At 46.7% G+C, this 15,885-nt stretch overlaps 1 protein-coding gene across 1 annotated transcript in view; it reads right to left on the reverse strand.

Annotated features, from left to right (window-relative positions):
* Positions 1-15,885, reverse strand: part of LOC115476643 (myelin-associated glycoprotein-like) — a 116,566-nt gene that overhangs the window by 60,043 nt on the left and 40,638 nt on the right. Inside the window, exon 2 of the mRNA XM_030213118.1 lies at positions 13,567-13,655. Within this exon, the coding sequence (XP_030068978.1) occupies positions 13,567-13,636 (70 nt within the window). The 5' untranslated portion in view covers positions 13,637-13,655. The remainder of the gene's footprint in view (positions 1-13,566; positions 13,656-15,885) is intronic.

Genomic DNA, 15,885 nt, shown 5'->3' on the forward strand with positions numbered 1-15,885 from the left:
TGTATAGAGAGAGGTGTGACCAGCAGAAGAAAGGGGGTGTTGATGCCCCTGTATAAATCGTTGGTGAGGCCCCACCTGGAGTATTGTGTTCAGTTTTGGAGGCCGTATCTTGTTAAGGATGTAAAAAGAATTGAAGCGGTGCAAAGAAAAGCTACGAGGATGGTATGGGATTTGCGTTACAAGACGTATGAGGAGAGACTTGCTGAACTAAACGTATACTCTGGAGGAAAGGAGAAACAGGGGTGAAATGATACAGATGTTCAAATATTTGAAAGGTATTAATCCACAAAAGAACCTTTTCCGGAGATGGGAAGATGGTAGAAAGAGAGGACATGAAATGAGATTGAAGGGGGGCAGACTCAAGAAAAATGTCAGAAAGTATTTTTTCATGGAGAGAGTAGTGGATGCTTGGAATGCCCTCCCGCGGGAGGTGGTGGAAATGAAAACGGTAACGGAATTCAAACATGCGTGGGATAAGCATAAAGGAATCCTGTGCCGAAGGAATGGATCCTCAGGAGATTAGTCAATATCGGGAGGCGGGGCTGGTGGTTGGGAGGCGGGGATAGTGCTGGGCAGACTTATACGGTCTGTGCCAGAGCCGGTGGTGGGAAGCGTGACTGGTGGTTGGGAGGCAGGGATAGTGCTGGACAGACTTGTATGGTCTGTGCCAGAGCCGGTGGTTGGGAAGAGGGGCTGGTGGTTGGGAGGCGGGGATAGTGCTGGGCAGACTTATACGGTCTGTGCCCAGAAGAGCACAGGTACAAATCAAAGTAGGGTATACACAAAAAGCAGCAAATATGATTTATCTTGTTGGGCAGACTGGATGGACCATGCAGGTCTTTTTCTGCCGTCATCTACTATGTTACTATGTAACTTTGAAAGGAAAATAAGAGCTGGAGAGAGTCAGTAACAGGGAAAGAGCAAGAGACCAGGGCGCACACCTGATGGAGGGAATGTGAATAAATATTAGGGATGGGCAGGCCAAAACCTTTTTGTTTCATTTTGTTTTCCATGTAGTTTCAGCATTGTTTGTTTAGTGTGCTTTTAGTCTCCATTTTCACTGTGGGACCAATGTGATTATGAGTGCATACTGTCCATGCATGTGGGGACAGTTCACATTTATCGTTTATTGTTTATTAATTTCAAATACTGCCTGCTTTGCAAACAAATCAAGGCAGTTTACATAAACAAAATCCAAAAAATAGAAGGAACGTCATTATTGCAGTGCTCTGTTTGTTGAGTGCTGTCAGTACCAGCCTGATCTTAATATCAGCGCTGAACACCTGACACAGAGAGACAGTCCCTGCTCAATAGAGCTTACAATCTAAAATAACACAGACAGATAAGACAATTAAGGGAGAGGGAAGTACTGGGTGAGAAGGAACAAGGGGGGGGGGGGGGGGTCGAATGAGTAGTGGCTAGGAGCCAAAAGCAGTAGTGAAAAGGTGAGTTTTCAGCATAGATTTGAAAACAGGTAGAGATGGAGCTAGATGTACAGGCTCAGGAATAGTGCCCAGTGTCCTGCCTATCACCACTAGTGCCCACCCAGTGAACAGAGCAGGGATCACCTGTCTACTAAATGTTCTCCTTCTGGGCACTTTGTAACTTGGGGCTAACAAATAGAGCAGCTGCCTAAACCCCACATTCTCCACTGGTCATCCAAAGCAATCATTTTACCTATGTACTGTGTAACAATTTTGGATGCAGCCTGCCCCTTGGCACAAAACAGGGCAGTAGGATACCATCCCATTTGCTCCATTGTAGCTTGCCTCTATATCTGAGACGTAGGGCCTGCATTGTAACAGCAGGCAAGGGTTGGGGATGTGAGTTAACAGAGTGACTGATACCAGACCCTTCATTTTTCTCCTGTTCTATTCCTGCTTCATCCCTCTGACTTAAAGGACTTCCACCCTTCCTGAAAGCAACAGAGCTTTATGTTGCATTTCTAAAGTGGTGCTTCATAGAAGAGCTGGAAAGATGGCCAATTATTGTTCCCCAGCCCATATACTTGCTGTAGTGCAGACTGGTGGTTAGTGTGTCAGACGATACTGGTGTACTAGTAGTAGCATTAGTAATACTATGGCTAGTATTTGAATCTGCAATAGTAGGAGTCTCCTCCTCATCAGACGCTGGGCTGCTAATCTCCTCATCTACCACAGATGAGATATCACCAAAACTTTCCATTTCTAATTCTTCCATATCATCATCATCTGATTCAAAGATTTTGTCTAACACAGACCGGGAATCTAAGAAAAGAGAATGATGCACTGGCTTTGTCTGCTGCTGTTCTGCTCCTCTACTAGTGTCAAGCTGAACCTCTTCTCTGTCTGATAACATATGCTTACTTCTGACTGGGGGACTAATACTGCCCAGGGCTGCCGAGAGACAAAGCCGGGCCTGGGGCAAGCACCCCCTCCCCCACCCCTTCTCCGGACGGGCCTGCACCCCCTGTCCAGGCCCGCCCCACCCCACTTTGCTTCCTTGTCCTGCTCCGTCCTCTCAGTGTGCACAGTAGACTTCTCCAGGGCCCAGCGCTAGCATTGCTCTCCTGTTCCTGTGCATGGCAGCGCCACAGAGCAGAGTCCTTCCTTCTTTCCTGCTGCATCCAAAGAGGCAGTTTGGATGCGTCAGGAAGGAAGTACTCTGCTCTGCAGTACTGCCATGCATGGGAACGGGAGAGTAATGCTAGCGCTGAGCAGGCCCCCCCTGGATGCCGGGCACTGGGAAAGTTTGCCCTCCCCTGCCCCCCCCCCCTCAGCGGCCCTGATACTGCCACATAGTACAGCTATAGTTTTCCTTCCCTCCATCTCTTGCCTTTTGTCACCTGTATGTTTCCTCCCTCTTGATATAGGTTTGATTGATGCACTTGCCCCTGAATGAGTTGAACTGTGCTGAGATACACATGCCACAGTGGGCACTGTTATGTGTAACTTCCACTGCTTGAAGCACACAACTACCGATAAAGTTGTACTGTTCTGACAATCCTGATGGCTTTCTGGTTTCTTCTATATGTGGTTCTGAGGTCCTGCTCCTATAAGTGAGTACACACAGTGGGCACTGCTGTGTCTGACTGAATGATGTTTTTTTGTAGTGTTATAGGTGAAGTAAAGCCAAACCTTTATCCAAGGCTATTGAAGTATTCTGATTTGATTTTGAGAGCCCACAGAACGTATGGAAGTTTGGCATTTGATTAAATTATGATGAGCAATTCAGGAAAAGTTTGGCAAAAAGTGATTAAATACTTGAGAGTATAGGGATATGGATATTTGGTTAGCAGAAATGACTCCTGTTCATGGTGGAGTACTTAGGGTGGGGGTTGAGCAATCCATTGGTGGTTTCAGTAGGCAGGCTGTTGCTTGCAAAGGGAGTGCAATACCATCCACCAGTGGTGTATTTCCTCTGTATTTCCCTGATAATGGGAGTTCAGGTTTATCTGCTCCACTGAAAGTAGGAGGGCAGCCCAATTTTTGTGTTCATTTTAATTCAGGTCATTGTGACAAGCCTGTAGAAGATTGTAGGTCTTCAATATCCAGTGTTAGTTTTGTTTCAAAAATACTTGGTTTTGATGATTCCAGTGGCGTAGCAAGGGCGGGGCGGTGGGAGCGGTCCGCCCCGGGTGTCAATGGGTGGGGGGGTGCATCCGTCCACCCCACCCCCCCACCCCCGGCGCAGCGCTTCCCCCCTGACACAGTCCCCACCTGACTACGAGCTCCATCCATCTGCAGCGCTGCTGTAATGAAGAAATCGCTTCGTCGGCCCTTCCCTCACTCACTGTGTCCCGCCCTCTGACGTAACTTCCTATTTCCTCAAGGGCGGGACACAGTGAGTGAGGGAAGGGCCGACGAAGCGATTTCTTCTTTACAGCAGCGTTGCAGATGGATGGAGCTCGTAGGCAGGTGGGGACCGTGTCAGGGGGGGGGGGGGTGCTATGCCGGGGGGGTCCACGCCGGTGGGGGGGGGGTGCCATCTTCGTCTGCAGATGGACGGAGCTCGTAGGCAGGTGAGGACTGTGTCAATGGGGTGGCGCTGCCCCGGGGGTGGTGCCATGTTGGTCTGCACCCTAGGGGGGTGCAGCAGCGATTTGCCCCAGGTGGCAGCCGCCCCCACTACGCCACTGGATGATTCATGCAGGTTTTGTTAGAAATTTTAAAAATGAACATAGGAGGTTGCCCAGACAACCTATTTCTCCAGAGTTAATGGTGCAATGCCGTGGCCAGAAGGATGCTAGGCTGCATAGAGAGGGGTATAACCAGCAGAAGAAAGGAGGTGTTGATGCCCCTCTACAGTTCTTGGTGAGGCCCCACTTGGAGTATTGTGTTCAGTTTTGGAGGCTGTATCTTGCTAAAGATGTAAAAAGACTGGAAGCGGTGCAAAGAAAAGCTACAAAAATGGTATGGGATTTGCGGTACAAACCGTACGAGGAGAGACTTGCCGACCTGAACATGTATATCTTGGAGTAAAGGAGAAACAGGGATGACATGATACAGAGGTTCAAATAATTGAAAGGTGTTAATCCGCAAACACACCTTTTTCGGAGACAGGAAGGAGGTAGAACTAGAGGACATGAATTGAGGTTGAAGGGGGCAGACTCATGTCAGGAAATATTTTTTCACAGAGAGGGTGGTGGATATGTGGAATGCCATCCCGCGGAAGGTGGTGGAGATGAAAACGGTAATGGAATTCAAATGTGTGTGGGATAAACATAAAGGAATCCTGTTTAGAAGGAATGGATCCACGAACTCTTAGCGGAAATTAGGTGGCGACGCCGGTAATTGGGAAGCGAAACCGGTGCTGGGCAGACTTTACGGTCTACACCCTGATCGGGACTGAATAGATATGAATGGGCTGGAGTGAAAATTTTAAGGGGTTTCGACGTTAGCTTCAGAACGTAGTACAAGAACAGTGCTGGGCAGACTTCTACGGTCTATGCCCTGAGAATGGCAAGGACAAATCAAACTCGGGTATAAAGTATCACATACCATGTAAAATGAGTTTAGCTTGTTGGGCAGACTGGATGGACCGTACAGGTCTTTATCTGCTGTCATTTGCTATGTTACTATGTTTAATATACTGTCAGTCGTGTGTGCTTCTGCTTATGAGGTTGCATTATTTAAAGTTGCCTTATCATTTGCATTTTGTAGAGCTTTAAGAATAAGTGAGCTGGTTTCATCTTCAAAAACAGCAAACAGTTAGTGGAAGCACTACAGACAGACCTCATCCAGCCAGCCCCAGTGCCTTTCTTCTGCTGCTTTCCCACCCACTGAAAGTTGCACCAGAGGATGTGGGAAACAGCAGAGGAAAGGCACCAGGTTCAGCCAGAGGAGGACTGTCTTTAGCACTTCCACTGCCAGTGATTCTCCTAGTTGTACTGCTCTCTGCCAGGCCTGATACATCTCTCTGGTTATGTGGCTCACTGAGTGCCTGCCTCTATGAATTTCTCCATTATATGGAAGTTACACCTCACCCCTTGCATCCCATGATGCACCTAGCAGGACAGAGCACTGCCATGTTGAGGTGGCACATGACGAGGAGGAGGGAGTGCTAGTTCCTCTTCCTCCAACGTCAAATGTACAGGCAAGAGGGTTGGGTTGGGGGGGTTCCCTCCATCACTAGCCCACCAGGGAAAACATTTCAGTGGAGAGGGAACAAGTCAGGCCCCCTGTCGTGGGTCACACTGGATCCACAGTGGGGGCAGGGGGAAGTGAGAACAGGGGTCTCACTGGACCACCAGGCTGATTATTTTTTGGGGGGTGCAGGGTGTGGGGGTAGGGTGGTCCACCAGAACCCTGGGGCCTTGCCGATGGGGGGGGGGGGTGGGGGGTCCACACCTGGGCTGACACTGACAGCCCCATGTCCTGGGCATGCATTCAAAAGTTGTGGTTAACGCACAAATTTTGAACCGCATGCACCAGGCGCCATCCTGTTTTGCTTCCTCATGATAAAACCTAATAGCGAGCATATCATTTGCATACTATTAGGTTTGATCATGAAGGAGTTAGGTCAGGGTGCTGCTGTGATGGTAAAACTCTGGAACTGTTCCATGAGTGAGTAGCACTAGCTCTGTGCTACTGAGACACACACATAGCATTGTGGGAAGCCTAGGTGTGTAACTGGCTTTGCCTCAAACACACAACTAATTTGCACTACTCTGAGCTGGGAGAGCTGCCTGCTCTTATATGGTTTTGTTTTGGGGTTTTTTTTAATTTGGATTTGCTCACACCTTTTTCAGTAGTAGCTCAAGGTGAGTTATATTCAGGTACACTGTCCCAGGAGGGCTCACAATCTAAGTTTGTACCTGAGGCGATAGAGAGTTAAGTGACTTGCCCAAGATCACAAGGAGCAGCAGTGGGATTTGAACAGGGCACTTCTAGATGTCAAGACCAGTGCTCTAACCACTAGGCCTCTCCTCCACTCATATGATGTTTCTTCCATGTCCGCTTACCAAAAAAATAAAAGCCTACACGCTAATTAGCAGATTCACTTTGCAAGTTGAAAGTATGCATGCATGCACTGTGAAACCATTCCTTGCAATGAACACCTCAGGAAAAAGGATTTCCAGTAGCAGCATGCTTGCAAACTACCAAACTTCTGCATTCATAGGAGTCAGCTCTGTGGGTACCAGTAGGTGCTGAGCATCCCCAATATTGAGCAAGTTCATTCATTGTGTTTAAGGAAAAGTACAGTTTGTATTCTGCTTGGCATCCCCCATAGGCGCCCGGTATAAGATGCATGGGGAGGTTAATGTCAGGCTTTCAAGGCAGAAACTAGGTTCATGAGCCCTTGGGCCACTGCCGAGGAGCGGCAGTGGCAGGCAAAACCACCCCACACCAGAGACAAGGCAGAACTACTACTACTACTATAAATCACTTCTATAGCGCTACCAGTCGTACGCAGCGCTTTACAATTGAACATGAAGAAGACAGAAACAGCTAGACTTCACCTGCGCTTGACTGCCCTTCCCCAGGAGTTGAGCTCCTGGGTGCAGGCGGCCGGCAGGACTTACCGGACAGGGCAGGTACTGGATACCAACTAGGATGAACAGGGACTGAGGGTCAGAAGGGAAAGGAATATACATGGGCAGCAAGGCAGGAAACTGGGCTAGGACTCACAAACAGACAATACTACACAAAGCAGGAAATGGACAAGCTAAAGGACAGGAACTGAAAGCTGCCACTCAGCCACAGAAACAGGGTACAAATACTGACAGACAAGAGACAGGACTGAAAGGTACAGAGCAGCCACTAAAACAGGGTACAAATAGTGACAGACAAGAGACAGGACTGAAAGCTGCAGAGCAGCCACTAAAACAGGGTACAAATACTGACAGACAAGAGACAGGACTGAAAGCTGCAGAGCAGCCACTAAGCAAGAGACACAGACAAACAGAAACTAGACAAGGAATACAGACCAGAAACAAGACTAGGGAAATAAGCAAATAAACCTAAGATAAAATACACACAGACTAACTAGAATCAAACAAGGAACAATACAAGAAACCAGACTAGGCAGAAGTGCAACAAAGCACCAACAAACCAGGGACCTTAGACGATGCAAAGACAAACTCAGAAGGTTCCAGGTGGTAATAAACCCATCCACAGCTGAAACTCACTGCAGGAAACATGAGGCAGCTACGGGTGAGGCTAGCTGCCAAACTTCAAACCAAGTCTGGAGGGCTGGAATATCTGGACTGGACTGGACCAGAAAGAAAGTCTGGAAAGACTATGGCAGCCACCGGTTCTGGCCACCAGAGGGCAAGAGGAACACAAACCAAGACACAGGCAGAAAGCATACTGAAGCACAGAGAGGCTTAACACACACAGTTGCAGTATAGTGGAGTAATCAGAGCCATGCTGGAAGCAGCCAGCACACAGAGACAGAACTAACTCAGGAAGAACAGACAGAAGCCAGCTCAGAAGCTGACCGCCGGAAATAAGGTGAGTCTGAGAGGGGTCACGACCACAATCGTGACAGTTAAGCCTCCCCAGCCACAAGTTCAGCTAGCCTTCACATAACAAAAACTGCCGGCAGTCCACCCAGCAACAAACAACAGAGGATCTGATCTGAGAGGCCCTTCTTTGCAGCAGTTTCTCCTCTTCCTCCTCCTCTCTTCTTTGCAGTGGTTTCTCCTCTCCTCCCCCCCCACCCCCCCACGATTCTCAGTTCAGGGCTGGCATCTCTCCTGCTTCCTTGATCACTACCAGTAGCAGTACTGTAGCGATTACAGCAATCTGCCTTGGCACCGCGGCCTTCCCTACCATGGGTCCCACCTCCTCTGATGCAAATTCCTGTTCCACAAAGGCAAGAGCGCAGGACCCATCATGGTAGGGAAGGCTAAGGTGCTGAGGCAGATTGCTATGATCCCTACAGTACTGCTACTGGTAGCATCGGTGGTCAAGGTAAGTGGAACTTGCAAGGGATCATTGGACCGTGGGGAGGGAGGGAAAGGGAAAGATGCTAGAACCACGATGGGGCGGGGAGGGTAGAGACACAGAACCTGGCTGCAGGAACGATGGAGGGAGAGAGGTGTAGGTGTTGCTCTGCTGGACCTTGAGGGGAGGGGGATGGACAGAGAAAAAGAAGTGCTGGAGGGGAGGAGCATAATAGATGTCAACCAGCTGGTGGGAGGGAGAGAGAGCATGTGAGTGAGTGAGTGTATGAGTGAGGAGAAGAAGAAAAGAAGGGGAGAGACACTGAACCATGAAGAGATGGTGGGAATTCAGGCATAGGAACAGGTACACAAAGGGGAAATACTGGACAGAGAGGGATAAGGACACACAAGGACAATGTTGGGACACACAGGGAATGGGATAGGGACATGGGGCAATGTTGAGCATGGGGGAGGGGAGCAGATAGGGACACCAAGGCAATGCTGAGCACCGGAGGGGGTGGATAGGGACACAGGGACAATACTGCAATACTGTGCACAGAAGGGAGGGGATAGGGACACAGGGAAAATGCGGAACACAGGGGCAATGCTGAGGATAGGGGATAAGGACGCAGGGGCAGTGCTGATCTTGGAGGAGGGGGATAGGGACATGGAGCAATGATGATCATGGGGGGGACAGGGACATAGTAGTAATGCTGATCACGGAGGTGAGGGATAGGGACATAGGGACAATGATGATCACATGGGGAGGATGAGGGACACAGAGGGGAGATGCAGGATAGGTCAAGGTAGGAACATAGAGGGGAAATGCTGAATATAGGGGAGGATAGGGACACAGAGAGCAGAAACTGAACATAGAGAAAGGGATAGGGATAGAGACAAAGAGGGGAGATGTGGACAGGATGGAGAGGGACTCAGAGAAAACATGGACAGTGGACATGGATAGAGAGGAAGTGTCAAAGAGAAAGCAGAAAAGAGATACTGAAACCAAAGCGAACAGAAAATTAAAATGCTCAGACAACAAAGGTAGAAAAAGTATTTGAATTTGAATTTCTTAATTGGAATATGTTAGTTTTTGGAAATGTGCATCTCTGATAATTTGTATTTAAGTTTCTCTTTCTGTGTTACTGATGTGTGTAGAGTCTGACCTCGAGGTTTCCAGTTCATTTTTTTATTTTTGCCTTCATATCTTTATTATTGATCTGTGGTCCCCTGTTTCTTATTTGTTAAGGGTCTGTCTATGTTTTGTGTGTGTGTGACCAAGGAGCATAAGTACACAATTATTGCGATACTGGGAAAAACCAAAGGTCCATCAAGCCCAGCATCCTGTTCCAACAGTGGGCAATCCAGGTCACAAATACCTGGTAAGATCCCAAAAAAGTATAATAGCAGTATTCTGCTATCATGTAGGATCTATGTAGAGATCCTGTTCCAGTCCTGTTTGTTTTGTTTTGTTTCTTTTCCCCACTAGGTAATGCATTGGTGTTTTAGGGTCTGGTGTAATATTTACAGTATTGCCTTTTCATGTATAATGTTGCTATTTCAGTCCTAGGAGTTAGTGCTGTTATGGTATGGTATGATTCTGAGTGTATTTTTGCACAGAATTTGTGTATAGCATTTTGCAGTGGAGGGATTATGTGATGGGCCTTACTGAGGTGACATCAGAACTTTAATATATTTTTAGTTTGTCATAACATCAGATAGGATGATGTTATGACAAACTAAAAATAGATGTGTAAGAGATTAGAGAAGTAGACTGCCTGCAGGCCTCAGCATCATCTATGAACACGTTTTTCAATCTACTTTAATTAAATTGCCTAAAAGACATATATATATATGTATATATATATATAGTGCGTTTTTTCTAGCAAAAAAGGTGCCGGTACTCAAATGCTAGGACACCCTTTAAGGATGGGGTGATCACTGAGGAACCCAACCCACAATAGCCAGGCCCCCTGCAACCAGTCACAGAACCTATGACAAGGCAGAATTGTCATGTTCCCTGTTTACGCAAGGTATGGGCATCTGAGGATATGGTGGCCATCTTGGATTTGGGCATCTCCAGGATAGGGCAACCATCTCAGAGGTGGGCGCCTTAGGTTGAGGCGGCCATCTTGGAGCTGGGCAGCCTCAGGAAGGAAACCCATATTTGGGCTTGAGGGTGTCTCCGGTGGGGGCAGCCATCTTGAAGACAGCTGTGCATGTTTGGGCTTAATTCTTGTCCTATTTAAAGCCCTGCCTCCAGTCCTTCCACACTTCGGCTTCTATTCAGTTTCCTGGGTAGTTGCAGTGCTTCTGGTTTTGCTACTATTTGCTGCCTGGTTTTGACCTCTGCCTGATCCTGGACTTGCTACTGTTTGCTGCCTGGTATTGACCTCTGCCTGATCCTGGACTTGCTACTGTTTGCTGCCTGGTACTGACCTCTGCCTGATTCTGGATTTGCTACTGTTTGCTGCCTGGTACTGACCTCTGCCTGTTCCTGACTCTTCTGTTGCCTGCTGCCTGGTCTTGACCTCTGCCTGATCCGGGATTCGCTATTGTCTGCTGCCTGGTACTGACTTCTGCCTGTTCCTGTCTCCTCTGCTGTCTGCTTCTGGTCCTCATTTCTCCCGTGGCTAGGCCGGGCCCCGTGGACTTTGTTCTGGACTCAGTTCTTCATGCTGTTGGCTTCCTGCACCTAGGGGCTGAACCCCTGAGGAACAGAGGGTGACACAGGGGGAACTCGGGGTTGCCCTACATCTGTTTGGCACTGATTTTTTATGTTCAGCTTTTTTTCATTTTTCTGCCTAAAATTTATCTAGTTTTCCATCTCCCCTTCTATCTATGTGCAGCATTTTCACTTCCCTTCCTGTGCAGCATCCCCCCATCTTCCCTTCTCTTCATCTGCAGCATTACCCTCCCCCCACCCTCTTCCCTTCCCTTCCTTTCATGTGCAGCATTTCTCCTCTCTGGTAATGGGGCAATTTGAGAAATTGAAGAGTAGCAAATTGCCTGGACCAGATGGTAAACATCTGGAGTACTGACAGAATTGAAAAATTAACTTGCTGAGCTATTGTTAGTAATATATAACTTGTCTTTAAATTAAGCATGGTACCAGAAGATTAGAGGGTGGCCAATGTAATGCCAATTTTTAAAAAGGGTTCCAGACATGATCTGGGAATTTAAGGACCAGTGAGTCTGACGTCAGTGCTGGACAAAATGGTGGAGACTATTATAAAGAACAAAATTACAGAGCATATTCAAAAGCATGGATTAATGAGACAAAGACAACATGGATTTAGTCAAGGGTGATCTTTTCTCACCAATTTACCAAATTTCTTTGAAGTGGTGAATAAACATGTGGCTAAAGGTGAACCTGCCAATATTGTGTATCTGGATTTTCAAAAGGCATTTGACAAAGTACCTCATGAAAGACTCTTGAAGAAATTAGGAAGTCATGGGATAGGAGGCCATGTCCTATTGTGGATTAAAAACTGGTTAAAAGAGAGAACACGGAGTAGGGTTAATTGGTCAGTATTCTCAATGGAGAAGAGTAGATAGTGGGGTTCCCCAGGGGTCTGTGCAGGGACAGATGCTTTTTAACATATTTATAAATGATCTAGAGATCTAGCCCCGTCTTTAGCCGTTTTCAAGTCCAAACTCAAAACCCACCTCTTTACCACTGCTTTTGACTCCTGACTCACTTGCCCTGTCCTTTATCCTCACCTCTTTATTCCCTTACCCTTAATTGTTCTGTCTGTCTACCTGTCTTATCTAGATTGTAAGCTCTTTGAGCAGGGACTGTCTTTTGTGTATGGTGTACAGCGCTGCGTATGCCTTGTAGCGTTATAGAAATGATAAGTAGTAGTAGTAGTAGTAGTCGGGGAGGAACCCTCCTCCATCGAGCACAAGGGTTCACGTTCCTTCTCAGCGGGCCTGACAGAATTGCTGTGTAGAGCCTGAGCTTTTTCATTAAAACTTGGGGCCCATGGATCAATTTTAGCAGACAATGGAAAAGGTGTCGGTACTCAGTACCCCCAAGTACCCCCTCAAAAAAGCCCTATATATATATATATATATATATATATATATATATATATATATATATATATATATATATACTGAATTTTGCAGTTTAATTTTATTGCCACTTTATTTTTTGGCACTTGATACATATCTAATATCTACATTTTTAAAAAGGTGTTACTTGCAACTACTTTGCTGACCCTCCTTTCTGCACATATGGACTCAGGCCTCACCCTGGCCCTGCTCCAGCCCCACTCACTTTAGCCTCCCCAAACAGCTGAGCCACTGACCACCTATGACATTCCCAATCATTTGGAAATCTTGATGCCTATGCCTATACTTAGAAAGAAAAAAAAAGCCTTCATTCAGCACGAGGAAAGACCTGGCAGGGGTTAGGCAAACTGTAGGGATGGGGATGGAAAAAAGGCAAAGGGCCATGAGTTATGGTAGTGTACACTGTTTGATGAATGCACATTCATCCTATATAATAATTTGCACCTCCAACGTTTCATCACTGTCTGGCTGCCTGGGTTCGTAACATTTCATGACGTCAGCCAGCCTCCAGCATTCTATTCCCCCTCACTGTCCCACTCTCACATCAAAATGTAATGATGTCAGAGGGCAGAACAGTGAGAGGGAAGGGAGTGCTGGAGGCGAGCTGACATCAGGATATTACCAATGGAAGGGAAGCCAGCCAGGCCAGCCAGAAAACGATGAGGTACAAAGGAAGAGAGAATCGCGGCACATCGAGGGAAGGGTAGGGCAGAGCAGAGCAGAATCGATGGACATGGATGGGATGGGAGGAGAGGACAGGAGAGAAGAGAATCGCGGGGCACGGATGGGAGGGTAGGGAAGAGGAGAGTGGCTGGACATGGAGGGGAGGGCAGGGGGGAGACAAAAAAAATCGCTTACAAGAGAGCCTTCCTAGGGCCCATTTCATTGTTGAGGAAATGGGCTGGGTTCCACTAGTATCTCATAGGGTGCACTCATATCAAATAATGCACATTCATATCCGAAGGCGACATGGGATGAAGTTTTGGATCTCTCCTGGCCATTTTTAGTTTCTGATGGGTTATGGTGTTGACCATGCTCATGTTGTTTCTAATGACAAACTATCCCTAATACATGTATGATTAAATTTCAGACTGTGCAAATAGAAAGGAGAATCAGAATACCTTTGATGAATAACCAGAGAAAGAGAGTCGTCTGTAGGTTCATCATTACTTGTGTCTTCAGAACAAGCATAAGGAGACCTTGTGACTGCCTTTAAAAGAAATATAAATTATGAGTCATCTATGGGCAAAAATAGACATTGTCATTATATATAAACACACATCAAGACTCACTGATTATACAGAAAGACTTAGATTTTGGTCTTTTTATTATTACACTCTACAGAGGGTACCCTGTTTCTTTTAAAATTTACAGTAACATCTGCCATGGCATAGATCAGGGTTCAGCAACCGCTGCCAAGTGCATACATTTGTAAAATTCATTGTCCAGCCGTGCTAATTTCTCAATGTATGGGATCAGAACAGCCAGCACACCAATTCTGAAAAGGCTTTTGGTGAAAGCTTCCACATCAGTTCCAAACTAATATGCCAGAAAGGTGGCAGAATTCTCCCTAGGAGCATTTTCTTTTTTTCACTTTTTATTGGAGAGCAAAGAAGGAAATTTCCCCACAGTAGTCTTTTTATTCAGAGAGGACCCTGATATATTATCTATTTTGGGCACTCTTCCAATAAACTAGGTTTGATCCCAACCTATGGCATAACTACCTTAGGAAAATGATCAGTTAACATAGATCATTTAGGGGGGAATTAATCAAGCAACGTTAGGGCCTTCACATTTACATTTTACAGTCTACATTTAAATTGGCACTTATACCCCACAAGATCCCACAGGAGCTCACTGCAGTTTACAATAAGAGAGAAATACAAGGCACTACTTGGGAACTACAAAAGTTAAGGTACATTATGTTACTTATTAAGGGGGTCTTTTAGAAAGTGGCGGTAAGCCCAACACAGACTTTTTGATGGTCTGTTTTCCTTTCAGTCTATTAAATGGTGGAACTCTTTACCTTTGAATATTAGAACATTAGGTCAGATTAAATGGTTTAAGAAAGCTCTAAAAACGTATCTTTTCCAATTATTGAGGGGCCCTGCAGTAGCGGTGAGGGTCGTTTTTCCAGTGTCCCAGGGCCCTTTTTACTGCAGTGGGTAAAATGCTCCAACATAAATGGCCACATGGTAAGATAACCTTTACCACGTGGCCATGTGGTGGGAGGTGGCGGTAAGGGCTACCGTAGTAACCCAGCAGTAACCGGATAGTACGCAGTGATGCCCGTTTACCACCAGGTTAGCTCCATACTACAGAAAAAAAATTTCCAGAGCACTGGAAATGGCACACACTCCAGCCCCTGGGCTGGCAGTAGTTCCGGATTAGCGAGTAGTGACTTCATGGTAAGAGGGAAGTTTAAAACAATACAGGAACGTAAGACCTTTGAAGTCAGAATGATTAAATATTTTGACACCCACCAGGCAGGACTTAACAAAGATCTGGGTTTTCTAGCACATTATAAACCATAAAATTGTACTGCTTTGTCACCCTCCTGTCTCCATGCATATCCCCCTGTCCCTCTTCCTGTCTCTCACCTATCCACCCTCATCCTGTTAGACTGTCACTGGAATGCTTTGATGTTTCACTTATATATACTGTCATCTACCAACATTTGCTTATTTCCGATCTGACGAAGAAGAAATGTGGACCGTCGGGCCTTCTCTCGCTCTGTCTGTCCCGCCCTTGCGGAAATAGGAAGTTGCGTCAGCGGAGGGCGGGACAGATAGAGCGAAGGAAGGCTCGACGGTCCACATTTCTTTTACATGCCGGGCAGGCACGAGGCGCTGCGCCTCGCCTCTGATTCCGATATTCTTTTTAAAGGTAGGGTGCGGGAGCTGGTCAGGGGGTGTCGATGCGCCGAGGGGGGGGAGCTGGAAGAGAGCACCCCCCCCTGAGCTGACACCCGGGGCGGACCACCCCTCCCCCTCTTGCTACGCCACTGGTTTGAGTGATGTCAGATGTTCCTCTGGGGGGGGGGGGTTGAGTTGCTAGGGAGACTGGGTGAGCTGAAGACGAGGGCTGTGAACATGGAGAGTGAGAAAGAATAAAACGTTTGCTGGGTGTGTGAAACCTAAGGAATAAAAGTATATTTTATGAGTTTAAAGTGAAATGTGACATTGAAAAAAAGTACTTTGATATTGGAAGTGAGTGAAGGTGAGCCTTGGTACTGAGAATGAGATGATTTGAGCTTATAAGTGAGTACTTAAATAAACAGACTGCCTTTCTCATGGTTATATTGCTGAATACCTTTGTGGAAAACTGGTGTGGTTCAGGTGAGTGAGAGCTGTACTAATAGAAAGCTGTGAGAAATTTTAAACCAAATTAGTTTGGTTTGGAGTGGAACAGAGGTATGTCCCTGCATGCAGTGCATGGAA

Source organism: Microcaecilia unicolor, chromosome 8 (genome assembly GCF_901765095.1).
Source record: "Microcaecilia unicolor chromosome 8, aMicUni1.1, whole genome shotgun sequence".
Lineage (NCBI taxonomy): Eukaryota > Metazoa > Chordata > Amphibia > Gymnophiona > Siphonopidae > Microcaecilia > Microcaecilia unicolor.